At 36.8% G+C, this 25,611-nt stretch overlaps 1 protein-coding gene across 3 annotated transcripts in view; it reads left to right on the top strand.

Moving 5' to 3' along the window:
* Rgk3 (Rad, Gem/Kir family member 3) overlaps positions 1 to 25,611 on the top strand; it is a 79,383-nt gene that overhangs the window by 7,442 nt on the left and 46,330 nt on the right. For all 3 annotated transcript variants that reach the window (XM_033339182.2, XM_033339181.2, XM_033339183.2), the window contains exon 3: positions 4,408 to 4,668. In XM_033339182.2, coding sequence (XP_033195073.1) covers positions 4,408 to 4,668 — 261 coding nt within the window. The remainder of the gene's footprint in view (positions 1 to 4,407; positions 4,669 to 25,611) is intronic.

Genomic DNA, 25,611 nt, shown 5'->3' with positions numbered 1-25,611 from the left:
ATTTTTCAAGACACTCGTACGTTGAGATATTTCAAGTTTCTCGTGTTTTCTTATTTTTGAAGCAAAGTTATATTACAAAGCTGTGAAACAATGGCTAGATATTGTAGGTTGAACGAACAAAAAAAAGATTGCACAAGAAAAAAAAGAAATGGTAAAACTTCGGTTTTCTTTAATTTCGGAATGGTACGTTTATTTGAATTCTGTTTATTGGAAGAAAATCATAGTTACGGCTTCATCGATGCTAGAAATACCAGAGAAAACTTTCTTTCTGGTATTTTTCTTAAGCGTTTCTTTCTGCTCGCGAGAATAAATTTGAAATTATTATATATTTTTTGATTTTTGTGACCTAAATTAAACAATTGAATCTACTTATCTTAATGCAAACTTTTATTATTGGAACGAGCAAAATCGGTATATTCCCATCGTACGAACTGGTTGTCCCCGACGAATCCGGATAAATAGAGTTCGATTGTATTGCAGAATACAGTTACGGGATTATTCCATAAAATATAAATCTCGCTATGTTACGAACTCGCTTATGAACGTAGAAGTAGTGTTTAAATGACTTGGAAACAATTTTTTAACGAATTCAGACTTGCTGAATAAGCCTTGAACTTTACGTGTCTAAAGATGATGTCAGGACCTTGTTGGGTAATAGGCTGCCACTAATGAATTAATGAATATTATGAATAATGAATATTAATTTCACTGTGCAAGACGAAAGTATAAATAAGAAAGAGTTCCGTTTCTTAGAAACACATAGCTAAGACAAAAGTGAGAAAGGAATGCAATAGTATAAATGTATCATACTTTAGTATTCTATGATTGGACGCGCATCTAAATTTTCTCTGGATTTCATTTGCTGATTTATTTTCAGTAAATGCTCTTATTAATAATCGCAGCATAGATAATTATATCGACAAACCGTGCAGCAACGTAGAATTAAAACAATTACTGTAGAATTAATACAACCGTAATAGATAACTAGGTATTTCCCAATTACTTAAAACAAAAATTGAACGATTGCGATGTAGCGAGCAAATGGCGCTGTTTTTTGGTCTTTTATTTAATAAAAATAATTTATTTCGATTTAATTCGAATATTCTACCAGAGCAACTCTTTGAAAATAGTTCTTCCACAAATTGTTATTTCCTGTTATTACACTCGTTATATGCAAATGTCTAATAAGCGAATAGAAGAACTTTAACTTTTGCCAAGATCGACTTCGATCGTTTTTCTTATAACGATCTGTTGGAATTTACTTGATTTGTAATCGATACTAAAAAGTCACTAACGGCGACTATACGTGCTAATGGCGGATGTAGTCATCGTCTAAATTAAGTTGTTACACATTTAATGAATATATGTACATATGTGGTCATAGTCACGTGCCACATTTACGCGATTTATACATGTATATGTATCATTGCAGTATTGCCACTTGAATGTTAACGCTAGAAGCTGAACAATCACATTGTATCTATTTTCGATCGATGCTTCCGCATTGAAAAATTTTTACAGAACAATTAATTCATATTTTCCCACGAATTGTTGATATCTGAGACTATCCGTGAGAAATGGTTAAATATTTGTTAAATCGAAAGAATTTTATTTAGTAGTTATATATACCTTCTTGTTGCTTTCAGAGCACTCTTTAACTCCGATTCACCAATTTATATCTCAGCACTTTTCAAAACCCTTTAAATACTTTGAAAATTTGCTGTCTGATCGATTGAAATCCGCCAAGACCACGATACAAAAGTTATCGCCTTTGTCACTAAATGCGATTATAAATTATAAATCGTAAATTATAGTTTCGAAATTTAACGTTTTTCTTTGCGCTTTCGAACCTTGTCACGTTGCTCCTTTTAACTCTGCCGCGATATTTCAATTTCTTCTTCGTATTTAATCCCACCATTAATCACGACTTTCGTCACCAAATTTCTAACACCAAGTTGTAACGAGAAATCATACATACCAATGACGATCCCACGTTAGTTTGCTAAAGCTTAAGAAATGTTCTAACCACAGAGAAATAGAGTTGGGTCAGAAATGATCGAGAACACGCAGGTTAACCGTCCGCAAGAAACCATCCGCCGTTGTTGGACATTTAACCGGAGCTAGCCAGAGCAAACGGATGTCGAGTGTCTTTAAATAAGCTTGTTTTAGCCCACGAAACCCTTCGCGGCATCGTATTTTTGAGTTAAATGGATCGGACGGTTCCTCGAGTGAGGTGCACTGGCATCGTGGAAGCCCGTTTCGTCTGTCAGTGACCTACTACCCAAACGAACGCTGCCAGAATAGAAGCTGAAGCGTGATCTCGACGCGTGAAGCGTGTCGTCGACGCAATATGTAATCGTGTCTCTTACACGCCGCTTTCACGACGCGACTCGACGTCCGACTTGGTTTATTGGGCCGTTGAAATTGATCTTTCGGCCCTTAGATCGTGTCTACTGTCCGATAGGAGAAACAGTACAGCCAAAGCAGACGGTCCTTGGTATTGATATTTATCAAATTCGCAATGAGTTGTGTCGAAATTTTGCAGCAATTTTCTGTAAACGTAGAAAATTCGTATTTTACGCTGGAGATAAAGCAAAAAATTCTTTCAATTTATGGTGATACCATAATTTTTATTTTTCTAGATCTTCCGCAAAACTATGAGTAAGGGTTGGATTAAATCGTTATTAAATTAGAAGAACATTACGTAATAATAAAATTAGTTATCAACCGCTATTTACGATTAAATAACGAAAGTAAACTAACTAATCCGTCACAGTGAATTTTGATAAAGCTAGGACAGCGAATTTTGATAAAGTTTCTTCTTCTCGCGTTGCATGATTTTAAAAGCCAGTGACACTAATTACCCCACGGTAATATATAGAAAGTAGTCGAAAATTGAGTAACCAGGCAAACGATTTTTTCAGTTTTTCTTCGTCCTTCCGATATTTATTACCTCGACGAAGATCCGCCACACCGTGAAAGGGTAGATTCGTTTTCGAGCTTATTTCACAAGGGATTCTCAATGAAAATCGTCGAGCGTGAAATAAAGAAGCGACGGGCTTGATCGTGTAAAGGCAGAGCCTAGAAACCTTTAGGATTGAAATATTTTTCAGCTGGCTGTTCGGGATCGATTTCACTTTCGTGTCGTTTAGTACTCGTGGTTTTACTGGAACTCCATATGCTTCGATATTCCCCGAACAAGAAGATAATCCTGGATAAAACGAAAGCTTTCTCTTAGCATGAAGAAGCGAGACTATGCTTTAAACCTATGAGATTTATTACCCTTTTACGAGAACTAAGCGGATGAATGTAATTCCGTTTAAAAAAGATAAAACGGTTCCAACATATTTATTCTTGACACAAATAATTTCTGAATATCTCAGAACTAATTTTTGTCTTTAAGGTTTGACAAATTTATTGGTTATTTGCAGTTTTTCCCTCACTGTATAGCACGTATACAGTGATTTACTTATCGAGATATATCTTCTTTGAAAAACTTGTTAACGCGCACGTTTCGTATCGAGTTTCTAATTAACGACGCGTCGAAATAAAAATTAAGACGCAATTTTATTAATTTTTATCAATTATGCTATACGGAATAACGAATATTTGTCGCGTGTAGAATGTACTTCATGTGTATCCAAATAAGAAGAAAAATCTGCGTATTTGCGAACGTCATATATATTGTTTATCTTCGCATGACGAGGGATATTGGATCGAAAGCTCGATTTATGAATCTCCATCGATCGTCTCTTTTCAATTCAGCTAGCCTGAGCGAGGAAAAAGATAAAAAAGAAGAAGAAGAAGAAAAACTGCAAAAGGAACAAGTATGATTTATGGTGGCATCAAAATCCTAGGCAACATTGTATTTCGAATCATTTTATTGAACGACATTTTCACGTGTCGTTCGCGGTGCTTTTCTTCGAGCTTTTCTTTCTTTAGAAGCTTTAAAAGGCGGTCAGCAGTAGCAACAAAAAGGGGACAATTTCCAAAGGGCCCACGCATGAGATAGTAGGAAGCCATCGAGTGTAAAGTCTGTTCAGTTCAGGACCTAGCGAAAAAAGGGAACGAAAAACGGCATTAAGAGGGAAGGTAGATACGTAGATGGATAAGAATATTAGGAATGTAACCTGACGTCTTTACAACTCCTTTGGCTTCGATCGCATTACCACGATTCCGTAAAAAGTCGCTTTTAGAGAGTTCAATAATACTTTAAGTCTGTCGTTACGAAGAGTTACACGATTAATCGTTTTTAGCAAACTGAAAAAGTAGGATATTTAATGAAATAAAGGAATACGACGCTAAATGTATATATCTTCATGATTTATGATAAACTGTTGATAAAAAATTCGAGTCGATTCGAGAGTGAACCGTCAATCATATATCGGTTGTTTTAATTTGTTTCAGCTGCACACCATCATCATCATCATCATCACGAAGGCACAGTTAAATCTGCTCATTGCAGCAGCGAGCCCAGGCTGACCGACAATGATATCAGCCCTGGCCTCAGAAGAAGAGGAAGTCGAAGAGGGCAAAGTATGCATCATAGTCATCACAGAAAGAGTAATGCATTTTTGGACGTTCCTGATCCCTCGAATCAGATTCAGAGGGAAGAAGGTGAAGACGAGGACAGTTACAGGCTCAGAAGCTTCAGTCTCACCAGCAAGGGTAAGTCTTTTCTATAATTTGATCAGAAAACCTGTTTAATTCCCCTTGTCAACAATTGTCAGCTTAGAACGAGACGATAATAATTTATCATCTATTTTTTTCGCTATACATTTACTCCGGATAATAATTCCAATTCCTCTTTCACAAAACACGAAAATCAGTCAAATTACAATTAATAACATGGGGAGGAAAACTAAAACTTTTATAAATATATAGATCATAAGATACCTATAACTTCCTTTTAATTCAATTCTGTCTATTGATTAATCCGCGAAAGAAACTTTTCTTCGTCATCCAGAAATTCAGAATTTTTCTTTCTAAAAAGAGAAGTAACCAAATTAGCGAATGGTAACTGGTAGCTTTCACTCAATAGTTTCAACTGTAAGACCAAAAATGGCTGAATTTCTACTTTTGCCAATTTCTTCCTTACGGAGAGTGACAACCTCATCCACGAGATTCTAATCGAAACCATCAAAATCTTTCCAACCGGTAGCCTCGATTATAAATTCAAAAAGACACGTGACTCGATGCTTGTACTACGATACGAGCATAAACGTATATCAGCGACCAGTTCTTTGACGAGGAAAAACCGTTTCCGATTTCGTCCCCCGTGGACCATTTCTCGCGCGGCTACCAACTGTTTCTATTGCACGGCAGGATCATTTTCTTCTCTGGTTCTCCGGGGATCATCTACGAGAGATTTCTATCAGGTTTATCGGAGACCTCGTAGTTGGAGCCTGGGCTTCTGCCTCGAATTCGTCGTCCGGAGTTGTGGCCTGCGCTCGTCGAGTGAAGAACTCGTGCCAGAAATACACGTTTTCGCGGTAGTCAGAGAAAGAGGGGCGAGAGAAAGAGAGAGAGAGAAAGAGAGAGAGAGAGGGAGAGTGGACGAGAGCTTAGAGAAGAAGGCAGTAGAGAGGCGAGATAAGCGAAAATAGAGTATCTATAGTTGTGACGTCGTACGGCTTCCTCGAAACCGGTTGCTCGCCACGCGAGAGCTTTCAGAGCCAACGAACGCGCGTGAAAGTCGTTTACTCGTTAATCCCCCGTTCCTGCTCCCGATTCCCAACTAGATTTTCGGATTCCTGTAATTGTAGATGTGGAAATAGCAGTCTTGGATACAGAGAAGCTCTCACGGGTGTGCACGCGCGCGTCAACACCACCGGTCATTAAAAAATCAATGACGAAAGTTTGAGATTGAGAAAGGAAGGAAGACTTTACTCATTTTTTGTTAAATATTTTATCTAAATGCAATGCTGCATTATTAGTTCTGATCGCTTTAGAGAATTTATAGAATATAATTTTTGATTCGTACTTTATCGTAATCGTGAACTGGATGGCAGTAGAACACGGTGCTTCGGACAGACATTACCACTGTAGGCAAAGTGCTAGGATACTCTGCCGAAATAGGATCGTTGCTGTCGAGACGGCAACACCAGATTTTAAAGTAATCGGTAGACTATGAGTTTCTATGCAAATTCATATTTTTGAAAATATAATTAAAAAAAAAGCCGAAGTACAAAATCAAGTATTATAGAAAATACCATGCTTTGGATATTTTATATATCTTTTCGTATTCTGTGCAATTTTGCATCTTTTTTAAATTCCTATTAATCAATATCTTTTGGGATAATTGAATGGAAATCTCGAATATAAGTTTAGAGCACATTTAGCATATTTTGGGAAAAGGCGGTTTTCAAGTTACACCGTTCCATACATTTCAAACCTAACGTGCTTCTTTCGCTCAACGTTAGGCCTTCTGACAAAATGTTTGCAAACTGTGGTACTAAAATGACCGACACGCACTATATTCTAATGTTTCTAGACCATGGTTTAACGTTTTAGAAACATATTTTAATGTTAATTAAACTCTGACTAAAATATTACGTTGTAGACTCTTAGGTTCTAGGCCTCCGTATACTAATTTTTCTGGATTAAATACTTCTTAAAAACTTAATGGAAAAATTACAACTGTGTGGAACGTCATATCAGTTTATATAGATAAAACATTTTCTTTTCTTTAAGTATCGCATTTTTTGCACGGCACGTATACAAGCTCCCTCATTAAGTTTTTGACAAAGTTCGTCTCTGATATTAGAATTTATTTCTTGTATAATTCATGTATATTGCTATTATATTTCCTTCTTTGTGATTGATATTTCAGCCTCCGTTTCCATTATGTTTATGTATCTTCATCAATTCTGTCTGTTTTCGTTTCTCCTATTGTTTTCCTTTCGAATTGTTTCGTCTGCAAATTTCATTTGGAAGTTTCAATCTGTCTGACGAATTTTGCGCGGTAAATCGTTGGGATATCCACGACGAGCTCTGAAAATATTTCGTGACGCCCGAAGCTATCGAAATGAATTAATAACGTTGCGAAGGAAAGGCCTATGTCCAATGTTTTTCGAGACGTCGGATTCATTCTTCAGGCTAATATTCATCTCTGCTATTTTATCCTTCGGTTCGCCGAGATCTCTACGAAAACATTCGATTCACGTGATCGCGAATATTTGTTGCTCCTTCTGCCTCCTTTCTCCTTCTCACACGATCGATCTTCGACTTCTGCTGAGAATGATTGTTTTACACATTTCCTAGCCTTTCAATTATTATTATCGCCATTCGTTGAAAATCTTTCGGATATTACATTTTTATTGCGAAGATTTAGCTTTGAAAGACGCTGCTGTCAAAGTAAATCGATTAGAACCTAATAATCTTGTACAATTAAATATTTCGTATTTATTTAAGTATTTAAACGATGGTTTAAACTTTAAGTCCTTTTAAAGTTAAGCTGTTATATTAATTTATAGGATCGATAGTTACAACTTGAGCGAATTTGTTGGAAGTTCTATTTGAAAAAGTCTTGACTGGCAAGCACTGATCAAAAGTTTGCGATTAAAGCTTCTTCTTCTAGTTAGAACGTAAAACGATCGATAGAGAAGTTTCTATGCCACTATCATTTAAATCTCTTTGAAATTTACGTTCTTACACCGTCTATTTTCCTCACAGGAAATTCGAAATTGAAAATTAAAAGAGACCAATCTTTAGCTTATATTCTTTGAAAAATTCTCATTTCCGATGATAATCTCTTTCTTCTCTCAAAAAAAAGTCGAGTCTCTTGAGCCCATGTTACGCTCTCGATATTTCCAGAAACGTGTTATTAGAAGTCGTTGTTTGTAACGAGGAAAGTCACCTAAAAGAAAAGTACCGTTTCCAGGCATTTGGAAATACAGATCAAAAGTAAATAATCGCGAACTGGATGTTTAGCGTAGCTCGCGGGAAATCGAGTCCGCTGTCTTTAATCTAATCGCGTTTCTCGATTTCTCGTTAAACGATTTCCGGGGAACGATCGTTCGAAGGAAGGACATTTGCCTTGCAGGCGTGCGCCGCATCAGATTCGAGAGTATCGCCACGGTTTGCTAGGTTTATCGAGTACACAGCCTGCTGTAAAATTAATATTTCTTCTAGCAGTACTTGCTTCGTCAGAAAAATCTCACTTCGTGGATCTTTCTCGCGTAAAGAGGCATTAAAACGTTGATAAGCGCGATAATGTAATACACGCGTGAACTTTATCATAATTTTTATTTCGAATTATATGCAGCGTAAAAATACTTGTTCCAGTGCTTGGACCTTAAACAATCTATTCAATCTTAATGACTTTATTTTAGTCCTTTGATAATGTAATGAAGTGAATTCAATACGAATCATTTATATAATAATTATCGCTTTATCTTCAAGATCTTGTTGTATCAAGTACAAGAAACATATGTATATCTTCAATTTTTTGTAAGGAATAATTATGGTTTAAATATTTGCTTCGGTTCCTCATTGTTAAATGATTAATAACGTGAATCGGTAAATCTAAAAAGAATGTTAATTCATCCTGGGCCTTCCTCGTTATGATTCGAATATATTTTTTATTCTCCGAGGTAGTATAATATACGAGAGATTGAAATTCTTTTGTTTTCGATACCTTTGTTCCATGATTTTCAATGTCGATGGGCTTTTTCAATTTTCGATACATAGAAGAACTTATTGAATTTTTCTTCCATCAACCTACTAGAAGCTAAACGAAAGAGTTTTCGGTCTTTGCTTAAAGACGAACGGTAAATGTGTAGAACGAGGAAAAATGAAAATCTATCAATAACCGTAGAAATAACGAAATTGGAAATTCAGAAATTATACAGCTCGTCCTTCGCACATTTACGCCCAGTACTTTATTCCGTTATAAATTAACTAACGAATACGCTAACTGAGAGAGTTATCTTTTTTTCAGCTTCTCGTTTTCAGTTCACATTCGTTAATTAAAACCGCAATATTTCTCCACGTTTGTGGCTCGTTTGCGTATTTTCTCCTTTCACCGGTGCGATTCATTTTATTTCGCTCTGTCTTCAAATTACTAATTGCGATAAAAAGCGTGTCAAGAAGAAATTCCTTAGAATTAGTTCACCAGTGTATCGAAAATTCCTAGCAACTATTTACTTATATGTTTTATTTATTTATTTATACTTAGTCCATACCTTTCGGCTTCGGACGACTTTCGGTTTACATGTCTTATATAATTTCATTACATCATATATATATATATCTTACACTAGCTCTTCTATAACTATATACAACCTATTTACTTATATGTTATCACTGTAACTAGGCACGACTATCGTGATCGTGTTAACGAGCTTTAAAATGGATCTGAAAATTGTAAAAGTTACAAGGTATATACTGGAAGTATATATCTACGCTTTACAAGTTTAAGCCTATCGTGCATGCTGTATAGTAATTTTTCACCAAGTACATGTTTATAATAAACGTTCAGTAATCTCTATATACGTTGCTAGATTGGCCTTTACCATTACTACATATTTATATATACCTCATACATAATTCTACTATCGCAATCACGATAATCGTATCTCGTTACAGTGCTCACGAAATTTCACAGAGTTTCACATAACATGTACGATATACTGGTGAAAATTTTCTGTGACAAATATTCGAATGCTTTCGTAAGCCACTGTACGTATATCGCGTTACAGTCACAATCGTACCGATTGCATCACTTTTTACAGCGAAATCTTATTACAATTTGTTACGTAGAATTCCTCGAAGAAACACATAACTGGACGATTCTAGAGAGATGATGTCATTATTCGTATTTGTTCTTTGCGGGGAAATTAATTTCCGGGAAATTTGCCCACGGTTCTTTGTCCCTACCGTAAACAAGAATTTACAGGTTGTACGACGAACCGTCGTTATTTCTCGTTAATCAACTTGGCACGGCTACCAGATGTGGACAGTGTAATATCACCAGGCCGTTAACTTTGGCCAAATCCTCTTACAATTAGCGTCAATGGAACGACCAGCGGAAGGACGCCGAATCATTTAACATTTGAAGCTATTGAATCGATCGATGTTCAATGTGTAACGCTGATTCGTCGATGTTTAATGCTAGGGTAATCGATAAATTGAGAATTACGAGTATGAATGGTATAAAATAAGATTACAGGAAAGGTCAGTATTTTGTTGTGCTTCTATGCATAGAACGATCTATAGGAAAACGAATATATTTTATTTATGGAACATTTGCATGTTCTCTTGGTACGCGTATGTCCTTTTCGTGCTTTGGTTTGGTATTCTCGTTTTTTATTCATTTATCTTATCTCGTCTTTTTTATTACTCTGTCTTATCAGGTTTAGTCCTTTTAATCTTGTTCTTTCATTTATCAGGCTTCCCTTTGATTTTTTCTTTCTTGATCTACAAAAGTGGTTACAAATTTGGGATTATCAAGAATTTCAACGAATAATCTCAATTTTCGAATCAATTAGACGCAAAAATTTCAAAATAGATCTTAATTTTGCATCGGGTAAAATATTTTTCTTGTTATAGATACAACAGCTAGGTGAAAGCGCGGTATCGAGCCGGTTTAATAGACAGTTTCACTTTGTCCGACAATATATCTCACTCTGGCGTCCAATATTTTCTTCCCTGTAACACGTAAATCCCTTAACCCTCTTTGAAGGATTTGGGCATCGACTATATACATACTACGATCCAACCGTTTCTCTGAAAATCAGTATGATTTTTCTATTTTCATCTTTAGCATAACGCAGGAGCAAGAATATTATATTTCGAATTCTGTAGTTTCTTTTTTAATTTTGAACTTTAATATTAAAAAAGAATAAGATCTTCTATATGAAAATGTAACAGTTTCTTTCAATCTCGCTATTCTCGTCTTCCAATTTTTCTCACACGAGATCATCTACAAATTTTCCATTAATTCTCGGACGTCAAAAGCTGAGCTAACTCTGGCACACGTTGATATATCATATTTTCTAGTTACCGTGTTACATTTATTCCGTCAAATCGTATAAACAATTTTGTCCTTTTACACCATCTTATCTATCACGTAAGAGTAAAAAGCTTGTTTCATCGTTACAAAATATAATAATCGACGCTCGTTACAATGATCGAACCTGCGTTAAGCGAGACTTGGGAGCGAAGCTGAGCACGATAATCCGATAATCTATCGTCCCATTAATCGATCTTCCGATAATAATCAATCTCTAATAAGTCGATACACGTAATTTTCCTCCTAATCAGTCTTATATAGTTAATTTTTGGCTGTCTATCGATCGCGTAATAAATCAACGATCGAAGGCCGCGTTATTACCTCGATGTTTTCGGTTCGAGAAACAGGGATATCATTTGCGAAGAATTGGCCGTCTAACAAATTGGATCAGTCGTGAGCGGTCGAGACTACCGTTTCACGATATAGCTGTCTTTCGCGCGAAAATAAAACGCGTTAACGAGATCATTTATTTTCTATTTCCCGAGCGTGTAAGCGATATTTGCCACGCTAGTTGAATAGCCAAACTAACGGCCGCTTAATAGAAATTAAACGTCGCCTCGCCTCGTGAACGATTCTATCGCGCGTCAGGAAAATTCGACCACCTGTTACGATGCAAAGTGAATCGTACTTCTTGACTTACTGCCAGTTTATCTTGTTGATCGCATGCTCATTTACGGCAAGGTTACGTTGTTGTTACCGATCGTTTCGCCAATATCGGGTTATTTATACTTTATTTGTGCAATTAAGTCTGTCCGCCGTTAATCGACGTTCAATACAAATAAGGTTTCGAGCGTTCAACTAATCCGCGATCGTTCATTTATGTACATTGGTAAACGAAGTATTTAACGAACGGAAAATTACGAGCAATTTGAAGAGAATGATTTGCACGTTACGGTAAATTAGAGAAGTATCGATAGCTACTGTTTAAACTTTAAACCGTCGATTTTAAACGATAGATATTTCTTTCGAATATTTAGTATTTTGAAACCCTTACCGATGGCAATGTATATCGGTGTCGTATATACTATATCTATATCACATGTACGAGAAGTATGTATGTATCAGTCAAGCTTAGGATTATACATTTTATCGCGAAATAGTAATACAGTATAAAAAATAAGAATAGGCTTTACATTTTACTGATTATTAACTGGCGATTATTATTAATTTAAAAATATGCGGATGATTATCGAATCTGTGTTTTGAAACTATGTCGAAAGCTTTGGTCTGAAATTTCTCAGTCAGATTTATCATTCGTGTCTCATAGCGGAAAGAAAATTGTTTAAACGTAGATTATCAAAGGGATTAATCGAGTAATTAGGAGACGCGATTCGTTGCTCTGGTTTTATGTCGATTCTTTAAGCAACGATAATATCGTTTCAGAAGATCACAGCGGCTTTGTCTAGTTTCAAACATGAAAGGCTTGTAAAATGAAAATGAGAAACTGAGCGTCGAAACCAATAAGCGATATCTGCGTCTGCAACTCTTCAGAGATTTCCACCAGTGGTTCGATTTAATTTTTCCCGACTTCAAACGGATGACATCAGCGAAACTCTTTTCGCTCTTTCACTTTTCGTTGATTTCTCCGATACTATCTTAATCTCTCCTGAGTTTTGGCCGGTAACATCTCGTTTGAGCTTCTTTCCGAGATTACGAACCTTAAAATTAACCGCCTTTGCAGAGTATAGTCTTTAATGAAAACTTTAAGATAAACTTTCATTGAAATATTATCTCCTAATTTATGTTTACGTATTTTCTTGCTACGTACTTTTTAAAAATTAATTTTTTATTACTTTCAGCTAAATTTTTCGTTCTATTTTAACAACTTCTCAAATTAGTTTTTGGCTTCTCGATATTCTAGTCGCATCTACTATTCCAAAATAGTTTATCATTCGATATTACGTTCATTCCTCTTCGATTATCTTTTTTTTATCTCTAATTTGTGCTCAAAAAAACATCAATCGCTAGACCGTGGATTCTTATGCATTTCTAGCAAATCTACATGTAACATCTAGCGGAGAAACAAATGTTTCTTCAAATTTTATTGCTTTATTTCCGTTGGTAAAAATGAAAAATTGCACGAATATCCGCAATCTAGTAACCGATACACAACCGTTTTTAGAGTTCCACGAAGGATCTTTATCTAAACAGCACGCCGTATTTAAACCATTCTCCTATTCTTCGTCTCAGAGCAACAAACTGCTCTTCCCACGTCCTAAATTGAATTTTATTATCCTGCCACGAACGCTAAGAATAATCTTATTGTATCTCTACCATCTAGCACGGAAGAGGCTCTGTTGACTGTGGTTTAACGAAACCGGTGCGTTATTAAACGGCTCGGATCGTTTGCGAAATGAATATATGAATGAGTAAACGGCGTACCTTGTCCGACAGTGTCGAGACTAGATATCGAGCGTTCGCCTCGTCGTACGTCTAAGTACGGCCTGCCAGGATATTCGAGAGGTCAACGAACACGGAACACAGCGAGGGTTGAAGCTCGACGTAAGTAAACATAACGACCCGCTAACGTTTCGTTACTATAGAGTAGTAAATAATATTGATTCGCGTCTTGCCATGCGTCCGCTGTAGGTCATATCCCAGTATACGTCCCTTTTTTTCGATTATTTTTATCGACCTGCATTGTTTACCGAACGATAGTCCGATATTTGGCCCTCGTCGGTATTCGAGGGGTTACCGATAGTATTTTCGGTTATCGATAATTAAAATCGACTGCCAGTGAACGTACAAAGGGTGAGTCACCTGATGTTAGAATATAAAATTTCTCCCTTGTTCTCGGCGGAAAAAACACAATAGGGTGGAAGGTTGTTAGGAAGGGTTGGTATCATAATAAAATAAATATAGCGAGGGAAATTTTTTTTTTTGAAGTTTCGGAATCATTAATAATTTTTAAGATAATTTTCATTAATAATGGAGATTTTTTAAAATAATTTTTTATATCAATTTTTGTATCATTTTGTATCACGCTATTAATAATTTTTTATGGAGTATCTAATTCTCACGAATGGTAATCCGTTTTTCATAACGTGGTCGATGTTTGAAATTACTTTGTAGTCGCAAGCCGGTTTTCTTGTTTTATATTTGTTATTCGTCTATTTAAAGAAGCTTTGAAATGGTAAGGTGTAAGAAATATCTTCACAAAGACTTACATCCTTCCTTTTGCGTAAGATTATCTTTTCTGAGATAAAGAGATCTGCTCGTTAGAAGGTTAATACATTATGCATGGATGAATTTCTTTCTATCAGCTATGACATAACAAAAATATATCGACGCTTCGATAATGATTACCTTTATATAAACAAAACTTGTGTTACGCTTTGTCTTTCGTTAAATTTCGTTAAATTTAATGAAAAAATCGGACTTTCGATTATATTCAATTACGACTGCTGATCTTTATATCTTAATATTCCAGTGGCTTTATGTTTATCGTTTCGTAAGTACGATTTTGAAATTAGTTCAGGTTCAACTTTGAAATTAGATAACATAGGATATTTCGTCGAACATGTATTTATGAAAAATTTTGATTACAAATCCAAACACAAATATACGCAACGACTTCGAGAACGGTGCATCGCATCGAGAGTTGCTATGCTACCTTTAACAATTTACGAAGGTTGTGGTCAACTTTGTATTCAGGAAATATACGTGCACCTATTTATATACTCGATTATGATCCGCTGTTACGGTCAAACATATTAACCACGTTAGATCGTATATTTATATCACGTGTAACGCGCGCGCTTCAGCGGCATCTACGAATTAATTAAAATCAAAATTCAATAACGATTAACGGTACAACATCACCTTTTCATAAAGGAAATATGGCTTCTTTTCTCAAAGAAATAAGATACGACAAAATAAAGAAGGAAAGCACAAGAATAAAATTATTTCCCGTGTAAAAATTGTAGCGATAAGAATTAAACATTTCCTGGAATCTCATAGGAAAGGGGAAAAGTAATAATAACCGACGTTGGGTTTTTCAAAGCAAAGTGGATCGCCATCAGCAACAAGTCACCCTTGTTTCTGTTTATTTCTCTTCCTCTTTGCTTCCAGCAGTCGTATTGTACCAGACGTTCACTGCGCTGAAAGTTTCGAACGAACGTGCTCGACGAAACAGGGAAGGATGAATCATAGCGAGGAGAGCAGCCCCCATAAAACGAACGGTACATGTCCATAAAGTCGTGGAAGATCGTTGATCGATACCGGTCATGTTTACCCGTCATTTCTTCTCGCGCCCTTCATCTAAGTTTATTCTGTTCACCCATCGGATATTAGAATCGTTGGTGCTTCGTAAATTCCTAGAAAATTAATTTTTGTTATTTTTACGTCTCGAAGATATTACGTTAATTGAATTTTGTGTGCGCAGGAATTGTAATATTTCTATTTCCAACGGAAAGGTTCGTGACAGGCATATGATATAATTTCCATCGAGCAAATAGATATGTCGTTCGAGTTTGAAAGGAATTCGATATAAATGCAAGTTTTTTTTTTATTCAAATAATTGACCTTAGCTTCTCCTGAAATTTACAATTTGTCAGGATATTTTTCTACAGTTTTCGAACACATACTCTTTTACCGTCAGTTTCAGAAACAGAATCGTTATCTTTCCTTATTATTTTTTTCCTAATTAAATATTCTAGAATAACTTGTTCTTTCTAAATTTACGATATCGTTAAAACTCTTACTTTTTTTCGGAACCTTTTTAATCCTTACTCTTTCCATATCAAAATAGAGATATCGTACTGAATCGACGAACACTTTTTCTTATTATTTCGACATCAGTAATAGATATTTTTATTCGTATATTTAAATTAAACGATGTAAAAGATCCTTTGGTTCGGTTTGAAGATAATTTCGTATTTCCGTAAATCGGAGGGATAAAAGCGTTCGACGATAATGATTTTATCGTAAACTCGAAAGTTACATCAGTCATAGAGTACGTCACAAGCGCGTGTAAAAACAAGTTGTATCAGATATAACTGCCGTGCACACGATATGCAAATTAAACTTTACATCGAGCTACGCCGATATCGTGGAGGAGCGGACAAGTTCATCTTGTTCCCTGTGAAACGTTTTTACGATTACGGGTCGCTACTCCCAAGCATGATAATCTCCGTGAATTATCTAGGATAATTGCAAATCAATCAAATCTCCTACTACGATAAAACTGTAGAATAATTTTAATAATGGTATTTTTATTTAGATCATGCATCGTTATATCGCATTAATATTGTAAGACATTTTTGGAGCCCGTGATTAACGAACTTCGTTAACCCTATCTACACAATCTTAATTTAATTTTAATAATAACGCTCTTCAAAACATGCATCATTCTCTTCGACGTTCACGCGAGGCCGTGAAAAAGTTGAACTACGTCAAAATTACCACGATCAATAGAAATTACCGCCTTAATAAAACTGAAGCATAAAACTTGTACCAAAATAACGAAAATGAGAGAGGTAAAAAATAATTATTACAACCTACATACTATACCAAAACCATCGAAATCCTAAGAAATTGGTTGTCTCAACAATTTTTCCAGTTAAATATTTTTGAAATTTCCAAAGCGATAGAATATTAATATCTTGATATAAAAATAATCGTCGCGCGACCGTAATGAATTTTCACGATAGTTTAACGCATACAAAAATAGTAACTAATTTTTACATGAAAAAAATTGTTCTCATTTTAGATACAAACCTGTTCGAAATGATAATTCTGCAAATGCATATTTTGGATCGATCACGCGATACAATTATATCGATGCATACTGTTGTTATTGCAATTGTACCTCACGATCGCATTATGCGTGCGTATTTAATTAAAATTGAAATAATAAACGTGAAGTTACCGCACGGTTAACTTCCCCCTGGCAAGCCTCGGTTGGTGGATAGTACGGATATAACGATTTGTTGACATTGCCACGGGACAGAAAATATACCTCGTATGTGCAGGTGTATTTTCTGTCATAAACACTCCGGTGAAATTACCGGTCCCGCGATATATTTATAAGCACGGCGAGTATGCTTCGCGCGGCTATGAATAACGTCCCTTATTTTTCTATTTGTACGCGTCGAGTCTTTAATATTTAGCTAATGCCTTATAGCCATGTATTTTATTTCAACAACGATCGGTCGTCAAAGTTTGCTCTTTTATTCGTTTCGTTTTCAAATCGAAATACTTCTCCTTTTGTGTAACTGTGATTAATATTTTTTGACCATTCTAACACTGTCCGAATTTTTCTATCGTTATCAAACGCGAAGGTAATATTTCACGAGAAATTTTGACATAAAATCCGAACGATTATGCTTATCGATAATGGTTTATTTATACTTTTCTGAAACTGAAAAAATTGCTTAAACGACAGGATTAATCTAGTCTTTGGCTGTTTCGATTCTCCAAGGTAGTTATCTTTTCCTTTATTTAAATTTTATCTAAATCTTGTTAAATCTATTCGAATTCTTTCGTGGATTTTAAAGTTCGATAGCTTTTTCTACAATTCCCTCGTTATTTCCGATGCTGAAACATTTCCGATTTTACAGATTTCAGTTTCACGATCTTGGAATATTATTATAGATCCTACAATCTCGTATTTGCGAAAACGAATTTGTCGATGGCATATCGCTCTACTTTACTTTCTCCATCGACGGTCGCGGTCGTCACGAGAAAGTAACATATCTGACATCTGAAATAATCTTCGCGTTAACCTTCCCGCGAAATCGCAGTTCAAGGTTTGGATTCGGTAGAGAACGTGTCACGACATAAATCATCGAATGCGTTCGCCGCGGTAATAAAAGTTAATGAAAGGGACCGGCTGGCGCAGCCTCGAAATAGATTTCATCTTAAAAATAAACGATGATCCCCTGGCTGGTGCTGGTTAAAGGAAAATCCGTGTTTACCAACAACGGCGGTAGGCTGCCGCCTTGCCGCACGGAAAATTATTAATTACAGGCTTGGTTAGCCGAGTGAAATAAAACGAAAATTTCTTTCAGGGTTCAGCGAGCATTCCCTGTCGAACAGACGAGCTGTACCGTTCGTACGGCCAACAATATATCGTGTGAGTTCATTTAACCAGTATAAGACACACAACGTGTCTGCACGGTATTGCGTTTCAAAGTAATGCTGTAAACCGCTCTAAAAATATGGCTCGAAAGATGACGAGGCCGAACCCTTTTCCCCGCTGCTCGATCGGTCCCGTAACTCGTCGCTTCACGGGCACTTTAACGTGTTAAAATTTCGAAACAGTCAAATTATTTTGCAGTCAAATTTAAGTTTAATTAATCGTGGAAATGCGCTATGCACGCTATGTAGGCGTAACTTGTATTATCAGAAGGTCAAGAAAATATTTCACAATTTTTATAGATATTTTATGCGTATTATAGGAAAGTTGCTGAAATTCTATTAGAAATTGAAAGATACGACTAACGCGATCATATTGGTATTGGAAACTAACTTTGATATTTAGCGTCTGATGGCGAATCTGATATTTGTTACGATGCTGTTACGTATCTAGCAAAGAGCAACTTGTTCTATTGTTATTACAAAAACAACAAGGATTATCGATCAACGGGGAGAGTATATCTTCCCTGTTAACATTTACCAATTTGACGCCACTCTGAAATTAAACAATCGTTTTAATACCGCTCGATATTAAACAATCTACTTGTAAATTCATTGACTACGGATATGAAATAGAAAAACCATATGAAACTAGCCAAATAATCGAACCGAGTAACCGAGAAAGCGCAGTAATCTTTCTATTAGTTTGGTAGTTTAAACTCAACTTCGCTTGATTTTATCGGACTATCGACTTTTACTTAATCACTTGTGGTACGCAATTTTCACGGAAAACGCGTCGATCCTCGAAAATCGCCTTTCCAAGCTTCTCTGTTCCTCAGCGTACGCCAAAGGTGCGACACGAAATTGCGAATCGTGTTCGCATGTGCGACACGAAGCTGTCGACCTGTTTGCTACGGCCTGTTAATCAGAGAGCCGCGTAGATATCCGGATCCCTGTTTAAATAATTCCTCCTTTTCCTTCTATAGAAGAGAAAAAGGAAAGAAGGAGAGAAAATAAAAGAATAAACGTACCGCTCTTCTTCCACGCGGACAGAGATACGACGTGATCGGCGCATTAATCCGTGGAATAGAAATAAGGTATTACTGGCTGGAGAAGGAATAGGAATAGGATACTATAGTGATTGGGGGACAAAAGCGATGCCGACTCGAGGCTGCGAACGATACGTATTTCAATCAGGTATCGAACGGTTCTCGTAGGTATTGCGCGGTATGCGCAATGAAGAGTCGTCCCAAAGGGATGATTTGTTGAAACTCGGCAGGATCGAACGACAGATAGATACTCGTTTCCCTGGGAATTTCAGAGAAGTAGCGCGTATTTCATCGTTGATCGAGTGAAATCGTTGGGCAGAGGGAATGCGATATGTCGGAGGTTTTCTGTGGCTAAAAACGGTGAAAAATATGGGGCAGATCGAGTTCTTTCATGGTTGCTCGTCGGCGAGGAGTTTGAAAAAGCTGCAGTTATTTCCGAGTTCCTAAATTCTTAAATTGCAAGAACGGCCAGCCATTCGAATCGTTGAATTCGATAGGAATTGGACGAGAGTTTAGAATTCTTGAGTATTTGAATCAGAAATTCTTCAATTGTTACTTGTCCGATCATAAAAGTTATTTTAAAACTCGAATCTGACGAGCACGACACGTTTTCGCAAATTTTTAGCATTTCTAAATAACGATGTCCAAAAATATATACGCACCAGGATGCCAAAAACGCGAAATTGCAACTGCATTGAGAATTAACCATGTGACGTTGGATTGTGAAACCTGCGAATGGAATTGGAGAGACAGCTGTTTTTCAAAAGAACATGGAAATTATATAGAGATATCGTATCGTCTAAATGGAATATGGAAATGACGTACAAACGATAGGAAATAATATAATCTCATATAAGACTTGGCATTTTTATTTGCAGATCTTTGATAATCGACTTTCCTCCAACTTTTTTTTCAGTCTTGTTTTAAAACATTCAGTCGATGACCATCGCTGGCAACAAAATCAAACAGTTACATTTAATGAAAGAACGACTGTGCAAAGAAAACGTTCGGTGTCCAATAAGACAATTTTTAACGACGATCACACAGTTGGCAGGTATTTTTCTCAGAATACTGATCAAGTTTCGCGTTAGTGCAGCGGATAATTGGAACGAACGTTGTACGATAACAGGTGTACGGCGTTTCGATTGATTTCTTCCGTAAAGAGGATATACAGTTAGAATTTAATTCTGCGAGTGCAGAGATAACGAACACGGATCTGAATTATGAAATTTATCTCGGGTGTAATTGATCTCATGTTTTTCTTCGCGTGTTCTTCGTGTGTTTCGCCCAAGGGGTGAAATTTGACTGGCGAATTTGATTAAATCGCGAGTATCAAAAATTGTTGAAATTCCTGGATGGAAATGAATTTTCTCTGATCACAAAGATATCGTATTTCAAATATCGTGTTCGATGATCAGGTTATACTTGATTTTTCTTCATCGCCATAATGAAGTTTGATTTCATCAGCCCGAGATTGAAGTTTGACTTAAACTACCCCGTGATTATGAAGACGAAGTTCAAATTGAATTGTACCGTTACGAGAACGAAGTTCAAATAGAATTTCATCACTCGAAGGGACGAAGTTGAACTTGGTGCTCCGTCATTCTCTGGATCAGGTTAAATAAAAAGAATCAAATAACTCTCCCGACCGTAATGGAGAAAAAACAATATTTAACGAGTTCGCTAATGACAACTCAAAGACTCAAAGAAAAAAGTATATCGTGCGTTTAATCTCAGTCTGGAACAGATAAAAACAGTTGGAATGTTGGGGAATTAAAAGAGGTAGCAATTAGGAGCCGAGAAAAGCCTGAGCTTCTCCAGCTGTCTCGTTATCATAATTATACCAATTGCACGCGAGAATCAGTCGACGAACGAACGAAAGAGATTAACGATAAATCGTAGAATAAATGATAAACTGATTTATACTCTAACGTTTTATTAATCGGTAGAATTTTGAATCTACTAAAAGAATTATTTCGAAGAAAAAAAATGCAACGAGATTTAATATCCAAGCGCAGGTGATCCAGTGGGATTTTGTTGGAAATTAACGTTGTATCAGTTCGTCTTGCGTAAATAAATCCAATCAACTCTCTCGATGCAAGATACGTTCATTTAAATAACTCGTTTACCGGCGATCGTTGGAATTCGAACGAGACGATCGAGCCGCGTTTCGCGCAAAGAAAAATTTAAAAGGACGATGAAATTTTTAACAAGTTCACCCCGTAGAAAACAGCTGCGACCCGTCTCATTATTCTATCATCCACAACGAAATGCTTCAGCATGGCGCGGGACTTTTGAAAAATTCAACGCTTTTTACTGTATTTCCTACGGTTCTCCAGGAAACAAAAAGAGAAAGAAAGTCTGCTGTCCAAAGTGAATTTTCGAAGTTTCTTGTCGGAGAGAACGTGATCGGAACGAACGCATTTTATAAATTTTCATTTTGTTGGTTCTGTGCAAAAAGAGAATGCGCGTTTCGAAAAATGGGCGTGGCGGATGGTTTCGTATTACAAAGCCGTCGGAGTTGGAACAGCGTGCACGAGTACAGAAATAAAGACTTAAGCATTTATAAAAGAACAACATAGAAAATAAAAAATGACTTGTAAAACGATACTTGAAGTTAATATGACATCTATGATCGACAGAATTTGCGATATATGTCAATAATAATCACACCCGATATAAAAGTTAATAATTATACCATTACGCAACAGTAATTACACTGGCGAAAACTTACTAGATAGCGTTTTACAAGATCCCTTGTACAAAAAATTAAGTTCGCTTTAATTTCACCTAATTTTACTTTACGTTCTTGCAGCACACAATTTTAGGTCATTTGTTTAACATTTAACGTTATAATTGAATTCAACTCGATTCAAAAATTATTGCTCCTTTTCGAAGAACCATTATTCTTTGACCATGGTATTTCTCATTAACTCGGAACCACGGTATCTTTAACTCGCGAAATAGCAGAAGTTCGATGGATTGTTCTAAAAACTCTAGAAACGAAAAGAATAGTTGGGTATTATTTTCTTTTAAAACTGCCATTGGTTCGTGGGCTCTGTATATTTCATTCCACGAAGCGTACGCGCCGCTTGATATTTGTTCTTGCAGCGGACATGTTCGAACTTTAGAGAATGCGAGCGTGAACACAATGCGGCTGTCCACCCATGCGTAAACCTGTATCACTTGATGGTGGATTCTAGGCTACCGTCATCGAAAAAGTTGCCCCACGTCAGACCCATCGATTCGGCCAGTTTTAACCATTCACCAAGAATCTTCTCTATTCTCAGAACGTATTTCGGATGTCTTTTCGTATCGATTAGGATTATATTGCTTTTTGCTGGAAGGTAACAAAAACAGTTGCTTTCTCGAATGAAGAATTAAAATGCTTTCGTATAGTATACGTTTATTACGCTATTTTCCAATGTAAAATTCTTGATATCGAAGCTCGCGACGAAAGAAAGAACAGGATATAATAATCTTCTAATTGTTCATAGTCAGACTAACGTTGCATCAATGTTAGGTTCATCCCGCGAGGGAAATTATTCTATAAAATTTTCGATAGATATACAAATTTTTAATGAGAATTAACAATGGTTTTGGTCGTTTGTTCCTATTACTGCGAACAAAGGCATATACATATATTTCGCTGTCACACGACCATTACCTTTTAAAAGACGCTAATTGGTGTAATTATACGTTTTTCGTTACGTTGATTTTAACAGAGTTTAAAATGTGCGTACTTTTGCGCCTTGTTATAATAAAACGGGATAATGTAATTAAAACTTTTTACCACATTCTTATAAATTTCTACACGTTACACGATTACTCCGCTATAAAATTTTTTTACCTTTATCGTTACATACGGATGTATGGAAAAAAAATAGAAAAAACTGCGTGAGAAATTTTATCACGGTTTTATAAATTTTCACACGTTGCAGAATATATTCCATTCCAATTATCAAGCGTTTAATATGCCATCGAGTTCTGATCGTATCTGTAGTAGTAAATTTCCGCATTTTCCTCGTCTGCACGCAAAATTCGAATTTCAACGCGAAAATGTTGAAACACTCGAGCATACACAAACTGACAATTAAAGTTCACTCGCCCGACTTCTCTCATGAATTATACCGTTGACGGTTCGTTGAAACCGTACATGGCTATAAATCGTTTGGTTTGGACTCTTCGACGATTGATCGCGTGTTTTAACTTGTAACGACAGATTGAAACGTCACGTGTCATATAAAGTTCGCCTGGTAGAGTTTTATGGCTCGTTTTACGCGGATGATCGGTTTCGCATCGGTCAAGAAAGTGTCATATAATTTCTCATAAATAAAAAGCTTCCCTCTGGCGGATTAAAAGTCTCGATCAAGCTTGTAATAGCAAAATACGTATGATGGATTATTCACGATGGTTTTCCCGCGAGCGTCCCTCCGATGAATTTCTCTTTCTTTTTAATCTACGACCATTCGCCAAAGTGTTTGAATGTTTACCGTAAAAAAATGTTAATGGACGTATTATGGACGTGATATACGAGATTTTCTAAGATATTCGACATTGTAACGAGACACGACTGTCGACCATAATGGTAGAATGTGTAACCACACTGGAAATTCCATACTACGAGTAACAAGATGTCGTAGTCGACGTATTAGTACGAATACATCGTTATATCTAAAGATATTAGAGGACATTGATGCAACAAATAATTCGCTGTTTTAACGATCTTTCGATTTTTCTCGAATGTATATGTCGGATTGAGGTTGGAAATATTTCTTATTCCTCGCATTACTACCATATCAATCCTTTTGCCAGAAAATCTCAAGACTACGGATTCTTTAATTAGTGAATACTCGGCTCCAAAATCGGGGTAAAATGGAAACGACTCACCCGGATGACTTGATCCACCAGTTGATGCTTCCACCACGTAGAAGTCGATTCGACTTTATCGAAATTATATTCAGGGCACTGCTTTGTAAGGATTTTCCTCCATAATCAAATTGACAGGTGCGTATCATGCAGCGGAATCGGAGCCCGCGGTTTCAGGGTTAAAACGCGGTGGCGAAAAATTGTTAGGTCCCACACTCGATTTTTGCACTAGCGACTGAATTAACTCGCACTTCTGATGTCGGATTAAGGTTGGAATTTTGGGCGTTCGATGAACCTTTACTCAAATTTACCATCGCGGATATAGCTGATGTTTATTGGTACAAATGTGGGCGCTACAAGAGGCTATAAGTAACGGCGGCGATAGGATGGTCGAGATGTCGATGACAACGAATTCAGGTTCGATAACGAATCCACGGTCCATGGGAGGACGAATGCGATGTGATACACGTATAACTCCACGTACAAGTAAAACTTATCTGCATGAACTCTGCCAAAATCCAAGTGGAACTGCCCTTATATATTCCTCTCCCCACCTCTCGGGTCAATCTTTGTTTTTAAGGAAAGCTATATAATCATTCCATCCCTCTGTCAGGTACGCGTCCCTCCCTCGACCGTGGCTACGTGCAGTGACCCGCTACGTCACTTCGAGCCCAAGCCCGTCATAACATCGGATTAGAACTGTTACGCCGGGCCTCTCTGCCTGGCCCAGGTCACACACCGCGGGCCAGACGGACACCAGATGTCCGCTTTTCCGTACGGCGTACCCTCAATATCCTTAAGCACCCGTCATAAACCCGAGTCACTTGCCTGCTAAGATCCTTCAAAACAAACAAACATCTGTGTCAGAATTTCTAAAGACTATTGTCTACCACGGCTGGACAAGGGAAAGTTGGTTTTTCTCACGCACGCTGCAACTTTCCTCCCACTAACCACTTTCTCTCGAGGGCGGTTAAGACCCTTCGTTTAACCAATTAAAAACGAAGCCTATTCCCTCACTCTCCTAACTAACATCGACACCAACAAATCCGATGGTCCCATGCGCTAGACACACCCATCCTTAGCTTTCCTCCGACACAGCATCGTCACTCAACTTCACTTCTTCTACATCGTTGGAAAAGTCAACTACTAAGTATACGCTAATGCCCAGCGGGGCAGTCTAAGAACACGAGAGTCGGTCTCGGTATTGTCGAGCATACATTTCCTCTCCTAAATATTTCATAGTGCTACGTCCACTAATACATTGAATCCACTTATAAGAGCCCTGCTCTAACGCACATATCTATCTTAGCTTCGTGCGACAAGTTGTTAATTCTTTATTTCTCTACGTCAGTGTAATCTAAGTGTTGGAAGCATATAATTTATAATTCTGTGAATCACAGGGTTATACAACCTCAATCACCCCTATTATCTCAACGGAAATCAGGGGATCGATCAACTCGTGGTGTCGATTGTTATAATCGTAACGGGGATTTACGACCCCCGTTGACGTCTCTCCTCGCGATTACGTCTCCCCGCGATTGGTCGAAGAAACAAGAACATTAAAACTATTTCTTATTTTTATTATTTAAGTGCAGCTATGGT

This window comes from Bombus vancouverensis, chromosome 1 (genome assembly GCF_051014615.1).
Source record: "Bombus vancouverensis nearcticus chromosome 1, iyBomVanc1_principal, whole genome shotgun sequence".
NCBI classification, from domain to species: domain Eukaryota; kingdom Metazoa; phylum Arthropoda; class Insecta; order Hymenoptera; family Apidae; genus Bombus; species Bombus vancouverensis.
This window is presented reverse-complemented; position numbering and strand designations above follow the sequence as displayed.